We start from the raw sequence: 16552 nt of genomic DNA, 5'->3' as shown, positions 1-16552 counted from the left end.
GTGGATGTGGCTTGGTATTGACAGAACTCACATTTTCTTTATTTTATTTGTTATATTTAAATTATTTGTATTCTACTTTTATGTTAGAGGTTCAAATAACATGTAAACAGATGTATGTCTGTGTACTACCAAGTTAAAGCTAATATCTGTCATTTCTTTCCAAAATGTGAGCAACAAATGCACTTTTTGTAATTGTAAAAAAGAAACTATTGATCACGTGCTTGTAGATTGATTGATTATTTTCTATTCTTTTATTTTGTATATTCAATTTTTTGGTCTAACTTTTTATTTTCCCTGTTTTGTTATGTTTCCATGTTGTAAATAAAATATTCATTCATTCATACTTTTGAGAACATTTCTGAAATGATGTCACACTAACGTAATTTATTATTTCTCATTTTTAAAAATTCCAATGTCTTAGCTGATGAAAAGTTAATATACAAATTTTATATCATAACACTTTTTTGCAAAATATTAAATACATATATTTGGATTATATAAACTATTCTCCTTTTACATTTTTAAGGGATACTTATTATAGAGAAATACTTGACAATTGAAATTTTTGAAATCAATTTTAAATTGGCAAAAACCATTAGATTATTTAGACATTTCAGTTTAATTCCATCTTTTAAGCAGGCCCTAAAGATTTTTATTTTTGTTAAGTTTCTTTATTTCATCTACATTTTATTTATTGTGCAATTTATTTCTTTTAATTATGAATTATTTGTTATAAAACATTTATTTGAAAATATGTAATGCATGTGTTGAATGTGTCAAAGTTTGAAAAGAAAATGCATGAACGTCACTTGTATTGATAGAATATTAATTAATTAATGTTATTATTGTATTTGTATGTGTTATATTTAAAGTATTCGTATTCTACTTTTTTTTACAGTGCTTCTTACAGACATTTTAATTTTTTTCTAATGAGATGTCAAATGCTTATAGGCTAATTCTCTGAAATGTATAATATGCATTGATTATTCATTTCTGAAATCTTAATCAAGGCAAAAAACAAACAAACAAAAAAGTAATCTACCCAATGTTGGAATGTTAGGTTGACCTTAAAACTCTGTGGGGTTTACTACTTTCTTTTTGTTTTGGATGTATGTATTCAACAAGCATCAGGACCCCACTGACAGACTCTTACCCTAACCCCCTTCATACTGTGGATTTATGCGAATCCACTAGTCATAATTTTGCACATTTTTGCACAAAACTGTTCTACCACTGAAGAAACCGGTGTATTTTTACATATTTCTTATTTTCCACATTTTCTGTTGTTTTTCTATATTATTTTGTGCCTCTTGACTTTTGCAGTGTATTCATAATTATGCACCAACTCCGAGACAAATTCCTTTTATACGCAAACCAACTTAGTTTTGGTTGCTGAAACTTGTTTGTTTTTTTAACCTCCAACATCTTTCCATTCAAGCAGTGGAGATTTTTGATGAATAAATAACATTGAAAACTATATTTTCATCTTATGGCAGACTCAGGCTTATGGGCAACAGTCTGTTGATGTATTTGACTTGCTATACTGTATGGTGTACACAGTAATGTGAGGAAAAAATGTCTGCACGCTACATTATGCTCCCATAAATATTCATCCTAACCACCAAGGTGCCGTCCTGAGCTACATACTCTTCATCAGACAGACATGCTCTTCTCTTGCATTATCTTGTCCAGCACCTGTTTTTTTTTGTCACTTGACTGTGCATGCTTTTGTGAACTTTTTATACACAATGTGACCCTGATTATGAGTTCTATATTTGACCTCTGAACGGATATGATAAAAACAGAGCTCCACCAAAACAGATAATCAGTGCAAACACTTTTATTGAACTAATAAGTCGCAACAACAATTCTGTACAAGCAATTTCCTTTTCCAATAAAATGTTTCTGACATAAAATGCATGTTGAAACACTAGAAGTTCCAGATCCAAGAAATGTGGTTTCACAGGAATCTGATTCCAGCTCCAAACTGGATGCCATCACATATCCTGCAAGGAACAGAGAGAGTTTGTTGAGATCGATATCACAGTAAACCATGAATCAGATTATTCTAAGTGCATGTTATGGATACTAGACATGGGACGTGTCTCTTGAAAGAATGCTCTTATCACGTGAATGTAATGTTATCATTACTATCTACATGATTGTACACAAAGTGCTTAGCACTGCTTAATACTGACAGTATTTGGTTTGATAAGTCCTTAATTAATTCACACATGTAAACAGACGTGTGAGTTACACTGTGTGAGCTGAGCAATCATTTAAACGTGATTGTTTGATCTATGCTGGTAATTTCTGACTTAATTCTTCATTGCCTGTTTGCGCGTGGGCAGGGGGGTCATGATCACCTAGTGTGCCTGAAATGTCTTCAGAGTAAATCATCCCACGTAAAAGCAGCCAGCCCTACCTGTCTCCACTCTGGACTCCCATGGGAATGCAGTAATTCAGCTCCAGCCTGGCAATGTTCCCCAAACGCAGCACAATGCCCAGTCCATATGACCAGCGGATGCATTCTGCCAGTTTCTTCAAATGTGCTTGTGGCCCCTCACCTAAGAAAAAAGGCACAGAACCTCAGTCAGACAGAAAACAATGGTAAAATACTACATCAACAGTTTGAGCTCTTCAGTCGTATAGGTCTGGCGGTCCATAAAACATTGCACTTGCTCTGTGTCCAACTACTCACCATAGTTGAGGTTACAAAGGTTTCCGGCATTCAGGAAGAAATGCGTTCTGAAGAGGTCGCCAAAGCCCCCCCTGCCTGGTCTGAAGGGTAGAGGGGTGTAGAGGTGGAGGCCTCCGGCCCAGTAGCCCTCTCCTCCCAGGTAGTCACCTGCCATACCAATAATTCAAGCACAAAACTTTTCAAATAACTATCAAACTTCAGTCTGGTTACTAAGAAACGGAGCCACTGTTATGTCTCACCTTCACTCTGTGGGCCCATACTGTACATACTGAATCCCCTGATACTGGTGGGGCCACCTAGATAGAACCTGAGAGGCCGACAAAGAGACACAAAACATACAGTGTGTAATACAGCTGTGAGCTGTCGGGGATTACAGAAAGAACCCTAAAGTTAATTAGGTTTTAAATATAATTTACCGTAGGTTGCACAACTGCAGCAATTTGTGTAAAAAAAACTGTACTTAACTCAGTCAAATCTGAACACACATACGTGATACAAATATTTTTAGATTCAATGTGACTTACACTTTTCAGTGACATACAACATGGTATATAATATCTCAATTTCAAATAAATTCACTGAGACATTGTAGAAAAAAGACACTCTTTATAAGTACAGAACTTGCCTGTGAAACACAAAGTCTCAAAGTTATTTCAGTATCAAAGTAACGCAGTGATAGTTGTCTGGATAACCATGGGTACACTGCAAACAGGAACTACTAAAAATTAATTCATACTTTTGATTGTGCCAATTTGCCTAAATGTAAACAAATTTAAGTGAAAAAGGGTTAAAACTGTCTTGAGTATCAAGACTTCAACGCCCCCGGCCCTGTGGATAATGGTAATAGGATGGTGCATTGTTTTGTATTTCTGTACCTGTCTGCTATGCTTGTTGGCTTGTCACCGATGGGTAGGAGCAAACCGCCCCACAATGAGGCAGAGAGGACCTGGAGCAGAAAGTCAAAGGGTTGCAAGAGCTTGAGTCATGCACAAAAAGGCATAAACATTAAAATAACCAAAGAAGTATGTTATGTTTTTGTTTTTTTAACATAAATGTATGCCCAGCTAACAAAGGACCACTTCAAGTTTTCAGAAATTAATCTGCTAGTCATTTAGTTAATTTTTTTTTTTTGCTAATAGACTATTCCCACAAAAAGCCCTGGGTATATTTCTGAATTTTTTTCTAGGACCTTGTGCTTTGGCCCAGTAAAAGTGTTTGAAGTTAAACTGCGTTGTTTCAGGCCTCAGGATAAAATAATCTAAAATGTAGAATCTCACTGAGTCCCAGAAGAGTGTTTTGTTGAGCTGGATCTCAAAGTCCTCCTTCAGGAAACTGGCGTCTCCCCCAGTGTAACCAGCAAGTTCCTAGACAACCACAACAAAAAACATCAACCTGGTGTACGAGGCAAGTCATATTGTTTTAACACATTATTGAAAAAGCTCTGGCTTAAAGGTTAACTTCTGTATGTTTTCAGTATGGACTCTATTTCCCAATGTTTTTGTGACTAATGGGAGTAACAGTTTTTGAAAGTGGTCCAGTATTGAGCGGGCTGCACTGGTGAATAAGGCTGCAGTGTAACCACACGGCACCGTCAGTTTACGTCAGTAGTTTTGGCACTGATAGGCTCAGATTATTATTATTATTAAGTGTCTGACAACATTATGGAAAGGATCCATACTACAACTAATGAGTTTAGTGATGCCGATTTTTGGGCCATTTCTGCTTTAACAAAAAAGGATCTTACTCTTTAACAAATTCGGACCTTTGCAGGGATCTTTGCATAATGTTGTCAGACCCCAATGTGAGACTGTCAGTAGCAAAAGCAAAAAAAAGCACTTTTTTAACCAATGTTATGTGACTTATATGACTTAAGTGGTAACATTGCAGCCTGTTTTACCTCTGCCAGCTGCAGCCCTCTTGCTCAATACTGGAATAATTTCAAAAACTGCTGTTCCTATTAGTCGCTTAGACACAAAAACATGTGAGATATAGGCGCCATGTTGAAAAAATACCTAAGTTACCTTCTAATGTTTGACAACAGACCTGATGGATCTTCAACAGGCCACCTTTCCTGGGAAGGATGGAGGAGTTTCTGGTATCAATGATCATCGAATGCTGAAAAACAGAATGTCACTGTTCACACCTACTTCTAAATGCTAGTTTATTACGACAGCGTCTTCTTGGATATTTAGTCCTATCCCACTTTTTAAACATACATCAAATACACCATTTGTCCCCCACACAGTGTTTTTGGAATGAGGTGTGCGGAAAACCCCCCGAAAACTCTAACATAAGCACAGAATAACAGCTCTGCCGTTAAGTCTCTTACAACAGATTATATGAAAGTCCTCAGTTATTTTCAAAGCCCACAATAAAATTTTCAATGTAAAGTAAGAGAAAATTACCGAAAGAGACGACTTGAGGGAATGGCCGCTCTCCTCTCGGACGGCAAACGAAGCAGTGCGAGCCAGACAGCCGAGCTCTCTCCACACTCCCTCCCACTTCAGGGTTTGGCTGGTCTTCCACAGAGGAAACTGTGGGAGGTAAATTAGTAATAGACACCAGTTTATTATTCTTGTTAAGACAGATCTCATGCAGTAAATGAGCATGCATTGTTTGAAACAAAGCATATGTTGTTTTCTCAAAACATAGGAAAAATAATGGCTCAGCAAAAGGCTTCTTATTTGTAGGCCTATTTTATTATCCTTTAATAAATGGTAAGAAAATATTAGCAATCCATGTTTTTAAAGCAGAAATCTCCAGCCCAGGACTGGACTTTATTGTCCCTTACAAACCGTTTGATGTTTCTTATGGTGAATTTTTATGGATATTTTGTCATTCATGTTTCAATACAACCTAAATGTGTTAATTCACTTCATGCATGTGCAAGGAGGCACAACAACAACATTCTTTGACTGAAAAAAAACACAAATTGTGAGAAAAAAAGGGTTAATGAATAGAAAAACATATTTACGCTAAGTTCTCCAGAGATGCCTCGATCTGTCTCCCTCAGTGAACTCCATGGAAACTGACCTGTTACCTTGTACATGTTTAGTGTGATACTGAAAATGAAAAAAAGGAAAGAATAAATGGCAATACCCCACTCAGATTCCTTTGAATTCCCAAATATATGCATATATAGAAACTGAATTGATTGATCAGGCATATACTGCCTCAATGTTGGACCAAAATCTAAAGTTCAAGTACCAGGAGAGTCACCACATCTGCCTGATGACCAATGCTAATGACAGCAGTAAGATGAACTGCAGAACTTATAGCAAAACAATAAGACTTCCTGCAGACACAGTAGACAAACATGAACACTGTGCATCAAGGTGTGAGACCCAAAAACACTGACATTATATATGAAACTGTTCATGTCTTACTTTCGTTCAAAGTTTCCTGGTTGCGGTTTGAAGAAGGACAGGCCATAGGATGTCTCTTTGGTGCCATAGGAGAACTGAAAAGTCATTTTCTCTGCCCGACCAAATACATTGGGTAACTTCAGACCCAGTACCTGAAATGAAAGCAGGTGAGATGATCAGAGTTTCCATTCTGTATTTAGAGACAGCCAAACTGAACTTTTAACTCAATCTGTCTGAAAAAATGAATGCGTGGAAAAACACATCAAACCAGTGCTTCAAAAGAAAGCACTCATTGGAAATGATCTGTATAGGAAAAAATGGTAAAGTGTCTTTAACTCAGTATGCCAGTGCATAATACAGCATCACCAAGGAGCTTGTTCAGCAAAAAAAGTGACAGTGGTAGATCCCCCGCAACCCCCGACAGACAACCGAACTAAGCACCTAATGTCCCAAAATCCAAGAAATGTCCTAAAATCGTAGCAACATGCTAAAATCTTAGGAATGTCCTGAAATCCTATAAATGTCCTAAAATCTCAAAAATGTCCTCAAAATCTAGAAATGTCCTAAAAGTCAAGTCAAGTCAAGTCAGTTTTATTTATATAGCCCATTATCACAAAACATGGTTTGCCTCAGAGGGCTTTACAGTGTACGACATCCCTCTGCCCTTAGACCCTCACATCACCCAAGGAAAAACTCCCCAAAAAGAACCCCTGTAACGGGGGAAAAAAAAGAGGAAGAAACCTCAGGAAGAGCGGTAGAGGATAGTGAGGGATCCCTCTTCCAGGACGGACAGACGAGCAATAGATGTCATAAATAGCAAGTGAAATACAATCATGGCAAAAAAGGAAAGAGAAAGGGGGGGGCACAAACCTAAAACCCTAAAAATGCCCTCAGAAAGTTGCGTATCCCTGCTGTAGTAGTTGTTGGTTTGCATATTTAGCCTGTATTGTTATGATATTCTACAGATAGACAACTTATTAAGTATGTCCAGTATATGTAAGTTTTTATATACATACATACATACATACATATACAGTCACACACACACACACATACACACACACACACACACATATATATTATATACATTATATACATATATTCATACTGTACATTTACCGCTATCACCTACCTGCTATGCCTGAATAACTTGCTGTTGTAATACAAGAATTTCTCAACTTGGAAACAATGAAGTATGTGTATTTATGTATTTATGGTTGGATTGCTCCCTATCAGAGAGTAGACAGTGGTGTGAGCTATCATGACGCTTACCATGCTTCCTTCATTGTTTCCAACCATGGTGTTGTAGCTGCCCGTCAGCCGTCTCAGCTCAGTGACTTCAAACGTCACGTCGAGGCCGTTAGGAAGAGCATCCTCACCTGAAGAGAAGATTAGACAAACAAAATATTGACACTCAGAACAACATGTCAGATAATGAATGTACATCCCAATTTCACAAAGTGCCTGATGTGTAATCATAAAGCCATGCAGTGATTGACAGTACCTCGTGAGGTATCGATAACAACTTCAACTTTTCTGAAGATACCGAGACGCAGCAGCTTCTGTCGGGCTTCATGGGACTTTCGCATCACCTGCAGAACAGATTACACCAGGTGTTGATGCCATTAACAGTTACTCGCATGCATAAATCTGTACAAACAGAATGAGAGGTTCCATTTCTATTCATAAATCAAACAAGCATTCATTACGCAGCTGTATTAACATGCACCTACATCAATCAAATTCTTCGCCTGGAAAACTTCTGCGATTTCATAAGTCAACAGGTCCTCCTTTGTTCTTCCCAGCCCATCTATGTGGACTCGTTGAACTACAACCTGAAAAACAGAAGAGACAGACAGCATGAGGAACACTAAAAACAGCCAAAAAACAGTATATTGACTGACAAACTCTGAGCCAAATGAATTGAAATGACTGAGTCCAGTTTTATTGTTTTAATAATCTCATTTACAGAAATAATCTTTTTTTTTTTTTAAAGTGGCTATTTCATACCGAATTGTGGTGTGGATATGAACACAGGAATAACTTATTCTTATTCGCCAAAGCGCAGATATTGTGTGGAGACAGGTCTGGTAATGTGAGAGTCCTAGTGTGTGACTGTGGTGTAACAAAACAAATCTTACATCCTTGTTTTCAAGAACTTCTTGCTTCGGCTCGCGATCAATCTCTGGAGCTTCGATGTCGTCTGGCTGAACTCCTAGCTCTGGCCCTTGCATGGGCAGAGGGTCCAGGCTCTGCAACACAAAACACGACGAAAAATAGTTACAATCACAATCAAGAGTTAATAATACGTTTTAAACAAGTGTGATGGATGAATTTAAATAAGCAAATGAGAGACTATAAGATCTTAATGGCTGTATATACCTTTAAGGAAACTGGGGTTATGCTCTTTTTCTGGAAATTTCGGGTGTTCATGAAGAGTTAACCGTCTATATTTACACACATGCTATACATGTTGAGTATTCTTTTGCTGAGTCTTAATCAGTGTGTTTACTCCTGGGACTTAAGTTTTCTCCATAACTGTTAAGTTCCCAGCAGCACAGTAAGGATACAACTAACTATTATTTTTTACTGTCACTTAATGTGCTGATTATTCACTCATTAGATTAATCATTTGGTCTGTAAAATGTTTAACAAATGTCCATCACAGTTTCCTATAGTCCATGACAATATCTGCAAATGTCTTTGTTTACTGTCCAACTACATGACCAAAAAGATCTACCATTTGCAACCAATTAAAAAGAGATAAGCAGGAAATCCTCACAGTGAAGAAGCTGAAACCAGAGAATGACTGATATTTTTTAGTAGAAAAATTACTTAAAATAACTAATAGATAACCAAAATATCTGCTGACTAATTTCCTGTCATCCAAATATTTGCTAACTGTTTTGGATCTTTTTTTTTTAAACAGAAATTATATTTGAGCTGTTAAAATGTGTTCAGTTGGTGACCCGGCTGTGTCAATATCACACATACTGTACATATATATATAACTATTGGGATATTGGTGAGGACATGTGATGAGGAAAATGGAACATGTTACATGGGTTATTGCTTAAATGTGTCCCAAAATCAAAATCAAGTGATTGAAGGAAAAGGACAAGTACAAAACTTTCCATTTCCCCTAAATATTTATGCTGTGATCCATTTGCCTTGGAAGTTGGAGCTGGTAATGACATCACACCCAAGTCGATTACGTTCAGGTTCAACGAGACGTGCCAAGTTGTTGTTAGCAATACTATTCTAAGCCAGGTTAGCCACTGATTGTTAGTAATGCCAGTTGCAAACAACGCATTATGCTGTATTTTGTGCATAAAAACGTTGAACAACATGTCAAAAGATAGAAGTTGGACAGCACTGTGTGTGTATGACTGGTTTAGAAAGACTCAAGTAAGATAGATGTGTTAATTAACAGTATGTTACGACAGCTTTTTGGGGATTTTTTGTTTTGGGCTTTTTACCTTAATTGTGTGGGAAAGCTGAAGTGTGAAATGGGAGAGAGCAGATTGACATGCAGCAGAGGGCTGCAGGCCAGAGTCAAAGCCAGGGCCACCGTGACGAGGACATGCCCCCACTCTACCAGGTAAGCAACCCACCAGGTACCCCAACTTTACTACAACTTTTTACGACCATTGTTGCAAAGAGCAGTCATATTGGACTTTGAGGTCGGGGTTGATGCACTTCCGTTGACTTTCTAAATTTGAAATCCAATTTCAGAGGGTATTCCAGTTGACACTTCTGACTGGGAATTAGGAAATTCAAACTTCCCAGTACAAGTGGAACGCACCATTGTAACGTGCATTTGTCCCCACACCCCCCCAATAAAAACATGAAAATAGCACTTATTTTGACAAAATTAAATACATGTACACTTCACATTAAATCAGAGAATTCATGATTCAGGGAATTAGTTAAGAAAATGTCCCCAGAGGGCAGGAAATTAAGTGTTTGATGCTCAGCATTTACTGGGGGAGGACCCCCAAAACCACCAGTTTTACATATGCCCCCCCCCCAGCCCCAATGCTGAGATGAAACTTACGCCCTTGGACCTCCGTATTGGTAAAACCCTGCTTACAGCTCTGTAAAGAGATGAATGGATAAGAGCAACAAATAAGAACTGGGGTACTTAGTCATAAGCACAAGCTGTTTCCGGCAGCGTGCTGACTGCAGTAGTGAGAGGAGCCACTATAATCTGTCATGACTCCCCTTGCTGTCTTTTTGTGTCTAAAACTAAAGGCACCTTACGTGTTTACATTAAAACTAAATAACCAATAATTAACTGAGTGTGTGGCCACAGAGCTGAAAGCCTGAGCCTTGCTGGACCTTGGTGAATATACAGTATGGCCTTTTCTTGCAGCACAGTCGCCGCTCTGTCTGACAACTAATTGAACACACGGAGAGGTCAAAATCCTAGCTGACACGGTCACCGGACTTTTCCTTACCCTGGCGTGGACGGTGCCCATGCTGAGCTCCGCAGGGTGCTGTCCCCGTGAAAACGGACGAAACTCTGAGTAGAAAAAGACTAACTAATTTAACCTACAAGTAACCGGAGAAAGGCGACGGGGCTCCGTATAAGGAGTCGGCCATGTCACTTCCTGACCACGCCCTCTGCTGCGGCGCGTTCAACACACCAATGCTGCAAAATGTTAAATAAATTTTAAAAAATAAATAAATAAATAAAAAAGGGAAAAGCAGAAAAAAGAAAAGGAATGTAAGATAATAACAATAATAATAAATGTAAAAAAAAATAAAAAAAAATTCTACAATTCTTCAATTCTACTAACACTATTTGTGTTATAATTATGTTATATTATACTCCACTTTATTATACCTTATTATTATTAGATTTATCACCAATAAATATAACTGACAACAAAAATAACTTCATGTTTTTGTAAATAAATAAACACAAACATTAAAAATTAAACAATTATATTAAATGTTAAATGTCTGTGTCTGAACACTTGTGCTTTTTGATTGGCTTGAGATACAGACCCAGGACCAGATTGGATTGTTAGATGGATTTATTACAACAAACAGTATAGTTTAGGAGAAAAAAGTTATAATTACAAGAGTAATCATATAATTTTTTGTAGACCTATTAAAACCATATACCATAGCCTGTCTCTCGTGTGTGAGACTGAAAGTATTGTTTTATTTCAATATAAGAATAGAAATGGAAAATAATCATTCCGAGTTGGATGTGAAGCTGGGATGTAGACTTAGGAAGCATACTGTCAAATGTACTCAGATATCCTATTCGCTGAGAGTTTTCACTAAACACTTGTATCTCATTACATATTGCACCAGGACACTGTGCCATCTCTTGCAGCAACTTCCAGGTTTTAAAAATTTCCACAGCAATGTAACTTTAACAAATTTGATATTAGTATAACAGTTTAATAACAACAATATAAAATGTACTAATTTTACAAAACACAGTTTCACTTAAGGGAGAAAACATAAACGTTCACAGTTTTTCACCTGTTGCTAAGCATTTCTGCAGGCCTTGCATCCTGTAACAAAATGAGACAAAAAAACCTTCATTATAATGGTGCATTTTAAAATCTTAATCTGTGATTAACATCTTTGTCATTCTGTTAAGACTTCACAAGCTGCTCTTACGCCTCTGTTTTGAAAGTCTCAAAGGATATTCTGTCTTCGTTTATACCTTCAGGACATTCATTGATGTCCTTTATGCCCAGTGTGGTCAGAGCTGTGGGGACGGGCAAGGCTCTGTGAGTATTTGTTTTAATCCACAGTGTCATTTTTGCATTTTTCTGTATGAAGGAACAATTAGGCAAGCTAAAACTACTTACAGGTGACATATGAATAAACAGGCTATTCCATATGAAATATTATTTATATTATCGGTTCTAAGAAAAAAAACCTGAATAAATACCTGACCAATAAGTGCATGAAATGACAATATAAATAACAATTTGTTTAGTCACACTGAAAGTGTATACGGTGTCAGTCTTTGTGCCCAAGAAGGCCTTATTGAGTGTTCATGTCCCATGCTCACCGTGCTTGTATTGTTCAAAAGTGATGTGTCCTTGATTAGCAGGGTCCAGTATCCCAAAGACTGCATCCAGGTTGGTGTCGTTGAACAGATTCGGCCCTGGGACACCACTGTCCCGAGATCTCTTCAGCTGTTCCAGCTGCTCAACAAGAAACTCTCTGGGATTCTCTGAAAAACAGCAGATATCATAATAAACCACTGCTACTGAGATGCGTTTTTTTTTGTTTGTTTCTTTTTTTCCTCTTTTTTTGCTGATATCCGATATGCCTCTATAAAAACAACTCATTTAACCAATAACCAATACCGATATCGATATATCAGTTTTTTGCCCCATCAAATTTGAGAGATCATCAAGTTTTTCTGTCGTGGTGATAACATCTTATTATGCATAGTCTTATTGTGATGGCAAACCAGCAGATGGAGACATGATATACAATGCTTTTCTATGTAGGGAATATTAATTTGTTGTGCAAAATAAGAAACATGCTTCAACATAGGGTTGATTTTGCCGAGATACATGCCTTGTGTTTCTAGTAATAGAAACACTTTTTTTTTCAACACTTTAAGGAAAAGTTTGCAGTAACCAAAATATTATGAGTCAAAACAACATCAACAGAATAAAACCTGGTATGAACGATAAACTAGGAAAACACTGCAATACAAAACAGAGATTTAATTAAATATACTTTCTGGGTATATTCAAGGGATAAATAGCATTGTATTTGCGCTGAGTTAACAGTAACCTCAAACTGTGATACACATTACAGCTAAAGGCAGTCTGCCATATGTAATTGTGTCCTTTAAAAAAATAGAATTTAGGTTATTATAGACAATATCCTTTAACGTTACCGAGGTTAATATGTTGCCTATTACAGTGAAGTAAATTCTGTCCATCTACAAACACGTTAGCAGACAGTGAAAAGTATGCAATCAAGCACAGATACAGTTAAATACGGTAAAATTTATGAAAAGTTACATAACACAACGTAACAATTTTAGGTAGCTGTCAAAAACCTTGCGTCTATCAGCACATGATACTTTGTCTATAACATGAGAGATAAATAAACTCCAACCAGGTCTGTAAAAGAAGAGCATGCTGATCAGATTGTCCATGAGCTCCATAATTTTGTGTTTCTTGAGATAATCTGCCGCGTCTTTCTCCCTTTGCGTCGCCATCTTTCCCACTTCACTTTTGTTTAAACGCGTTGCTATGATACACCACATCCAACGGTTGAGGCGCGTGCGCACACAAAGACGCACATTTGCGCTTGTTTATCCTTGCGAGGTCCATCGCTAACGCCTGGCGATTACAGTGAAACAGATTTCAACCATTTTTACAATTATTTACACTTATGAAGAATAAATTTGTGAACTATTTTTTCACCTGATTAGGCGTATACCAGTACTTCTCCACCTTTATAGACCCCTAAATTGATACTCAATAGGTTATCCTACAGACCCCTACTTGATGAGGTTTTGTTTTAAGGACCTCAATCTGAAAAGATTTTGGTTTTAAGATAAAATTGAGATCTTAATTCCATCTCTGTCAACTGTAGTTAAAGAGATAAAGGACTGCTTGTTATTTATGAGAGGGGAGCGGGTGGTGAAAAAGGGGGACGCATGCCAATATTTTTTTTAAACAGATAGGGAAAGAGCATACAGTTTTAACTGGCTGTATTTTGTATTTATTTTAACACTAATTTTTAAATTGAACATGCCCACATGATAATAAAATTGCCAAAATTACACTTTTTATCATAGCCAGAAACTGAAAAAACAGAAATATTGTTGCATTTTCAAATTTCCAATGGTCCTTGAACACATTTTGTAGGACAAACTCTTTCAGCAGAAAGAAAAATACTATGCATAACCCCTGGTTGTCCCCAGACGTCCTGGTTGAGTACCACTACTACATGTAAAATAAAAAAATAAAATAAATAAATACAGAAAAATGTCCATCACAAGATCCTAAAGCCAAAAGTCACATCTTTATGTTGTGAGTTTTGTCTAACCAACAGTCAGAACCCAAAATTTACATTTGATTAACTTACAATGATGAAATAGAGAGAGAAGCATCATTTCTTTCCATTTTAGAGTCTGGAAACAATGTTTGGCATTTATGATTAATAAATTACTTTAAACAATCGATTATCACATATAAGTTTTTTTGCATTTTCCATACAGATGACTAACATTTAACACAAAGTAATGACAAAACTTTAATTTAATATTTTTTATTTCTAACACATTTTATCTGCTATGGGAGAAACAATCAAAAGATGTATTTTTGAAAAGAACAAAAATGACTTCCTGTTTTCAGCAGTTATTGTGCATTCATGTCCTCTTACTGTCACACATATTTCATCACTCGATTAAAAAATGCAAACACATTCCAAAAAGGATGATGACACAAAGATAGAAATGGCTGTATAAATCAAACAATCTTGTTTTAGATAAGATCCTTATTTCAAGCAGCCAGACGCCAGCAGCGTGGCATTTTGTTCCACTCCTATTTGCTCCATTAGAAGAAAACACCACACACAGAAAATATCCACCTGCGGATGAAGCACTTACTTTATTCGCCGGCACGTGGCAACTTCTAACTGTTGGCAATAAATTGGACATAGTCGATTTGATTGAGTGTCCATCATAAAGACGGTGTATAATTCCTCATCAGTCCACCTTTTGTTCTGTTTTCAGTTGCTGTAACGCAGCAGTAGCTTCTTCTCTGATTTTGTAGCCCCGCAGCTCTGTCTTCAGCTCCCCTGGCTTTGGTGGGATCTCTGGTATACTCTGAAAGAAAACAACAGCAATCACTGTTAAACTGGTAATAACTGGTCAGTTAGTTTTCAGCAGTCTTAACAAAATCTGACAACAAAAAACTGTCAATGATATAAAACATCAATTGTAAAATCTAGCTTTGTGTCACCAGAGTTTTGGACCAGATAGTGACACAGTAGAGCCAAATAAATTACAGCTCATAAATTTAAAGAAAAAAAGTATATGAATATATATATATATATATATATATATACACAAGTATATGTAGTATATGGCCATAAGCCCATCTTTGAATAGTATGCATAGTGGGAATTACAGGATAATACTTACACAAAGAAGAATACTTCAGCTATACACTAACCCATACTACACTATAAGTAATAGCAGTACTGACAGCCAGTTGTATGTGATTTCCTTGTGCAAGATTTTCTGTATTCTCCAAACTTTTCAAAAACAAACAAAACAAAAGATACATCATAATAGTTTCAATGCATTCCAGCACTTTGCGAACTTGTTAATGGTTTAGTCTAAAGATCATCTTCAGGAAATACAGACGGGCCACTAGGAGGGAAGATTAATTCAGCCCCTCACCAGATCAGGTAGGTAGTACATGTGGACTGCCTGTGCTCCTGCAAACATGGCCAGTATACTGGCACTTAACATCCTCAGGTACCGAGGCCAAGACACACCGGCCGGCATCTTCTCAAACTTCCTCAACCTGATTAAAAAAAAAGAGGGAAACATTAGTAGACAAATCAAACCTATACGCCATAAAGAAGCATGCCATTGTTGTCTGCTATCTCATATCAATTTGGTCCCAGTGAATGATGTAAATTCCAATTTTATAATCAATAAAAAAATACTGTTGTCTGTTACATTGTCTGTTAAGGTGGTAAATGACAGGGCTGAGCATTAAATAATGACACAGAATGGTTAATAACACTGAATACTGGGACTCCGTGTAGCTTCTATGGATATAGAAGATTTTTAAAGCTAAGTAAAGTTTTTTTTTCCACTTCAAGATCATATATATATATATATATATATATATATATATATATATATATATATATACACACATCATACATGGACTGTGTATACTTTCTGAGCACCTGCGCAGTATAGACAGTGATAGGAAAGCTAACAGTGTTATTTAGCCTTGATGTAAACTACTTGGGCTAACATTTTACAAAATAGAAAACAGCGACAGAGCAGCATACATAAACTGACATAAAAGTGACGCCACTAAGACCTTACCTTGTTTATTTTACTGTAAATTAAATAAAAGACTGCAATGTTAAGCAAATTTTCACCATCTTAAGTCCTGTCATTGGGGTACACAGGTCATGCTGTTTAGCTAACACACGGAGATCGTCTTACAGCGTACGAGCTCTCACTCTGACTTTATTCAACAGCCAACGTCGCTAGGCACATACTATGTATTTAATAGTTTTTTAACTTACATTGCTATACTAACACATTGGGGAAGTTTTAAAAAGTAAATAATATTATTTATGACATGGATAGTTCAGATGTGGATTCTTTAGTATTTGAATGTTGTTGATTTTTTAACTAAAGAGTGACACGCTTTACGAAAATATATTATCTTTGGCTGCTACGTTCGTCTACGGTGTGAATTCGTGCTGGTGCTTCCACGCAAACCGT

At 36.8% G+C, this 16552-nt stretch overlaps 3 protein-coding genes across 5 annotated transcripts; all 3 read right to left on the bottom strand.

The window, feature by feature from the left end:
* Positions 1 to 1824: 1824 nt before the first annotated feature.
* samm50 (SAMM50 sorting and assembly machinery component) lies at positions 1825 to 10668 on the bottom strand. 2 transcript variants are annotated; one of them, XM_042496588.2, is made up of 15 exons: positions 10527 to 10668; positions 8208 to 8318; positions 7800 to 7901; positions 7571 to 7658; positions 7339 to 7445; positions 6088 to 6218; positions 5676 to 5763; positions 5107 to 5235; positions 4745 to 4816; positions 3979 to 4065; positions 3577 to 3647; positions 2941 to 3008; positions 2702 to 2848; positions 2426 to 2567; positions 1825 to 2006 (listed from the first exon to the last, which is right to left on the bottom strand). In XM_042496588.2, the coding sequence occupies exons 1-15, from the start codon at positions 10545 to 10547 to the stop codon at positions 1961 to 1963; spliced, it is 1410 nt and encodes a 469-aa protein (XP_042352522.1). In that variant the 5' UTR covers positions 10548 to 10668; the 3' UTR covers positions 1825 to 1960. The 2 variants fall into 2 exon arrangements, with proteins under 2 accessions (XP_042352522.1, XP_087936368.1); XM_088080242.1 differs by having other exon boundaries at positions 2702 to 2858; positions 2942 to 3008.
* Positions 10586 to 14171, bottom strand: efcab10 (EF-hand calcium binding domain 10). Of its 2 annotated transcripts, XM_042496589.2 has the most exons (5): positions 13180 to 14171; positions 12110 to 12274; positions 11710 to 11800; positions 11569 to 11600; positions 10586 to 10720 (listed from the first exon to the last, which is right to left on the bottom strand). In XM_042496589.2, exons 1-5 carry the CDS (start codon positions 13328 to 13330, stop codon positions 10707 to 10709), a joined length of 453 nt encoding a protein of 150 aa, XP_042352523.2. In that variant the 5' UTR covers positions 13331 to 14171; the 3' UTR covers positions 10586 to 10706. The 2 variants fall into 2 exon arrangements, with proteins under 2 accessions (XP_042352523.2, XP_042352524.2); XM_042496590.2 differs by lacking the exon at positions 10586 to 10720 and having other exon boundaries at positions 11078 to 11600.
* A 153-nt stretch (positions 14172 to 14324) lies between these two features.
* Positions 14325 to 16301, bottom strand: uqcc6 (ubiquinol-cytochrome c reductase complex assembly factor 6). Its single transcript, XM_042496592.2, has 3 exons — positions 16145 to 16301; positions 15479 to 15605; positions 14325 to 14899 (listed from the first exon to the last, which is right to left on the bottom strand). The coding sequence occupies exons 2-3, from the start codon at positions 15584 to 15586 to the stop codon at positions 14780 to 14782; spliced, it is 228 nt and encodes a 75-aa protein (XP_042352526.1). The 5' UTR covers positions 15587 to 15605; positions 16145 to 16301; the 3' UTR covers positions 14325 to 14779.
* Between the last annotated feature and the right edge of the window lie 251 nt (positions 16302 to 16552).

Source organism: Plectropomus leopardus, chromosome 7 (assembly GCF_026936395.1).
Source record: "Plectropomus leopardus strain MGB_pleo_1.0 chromosome 7, ASM2693639v1, whole genome shotgun sequence".
Classification (NCBI taxonomy): domain Eukaryota; kingdom Metazoa; phylum Chordata; class Actinopteri; order Perciformes; family Serranidae; genus Plectropomus; species Plectropomus leopardus.
The sequence above is the reverse complement of the archived record's forward strand: the minus strand, read 5'-3'. Positions and strand labels throughout refer to the sequence as shown.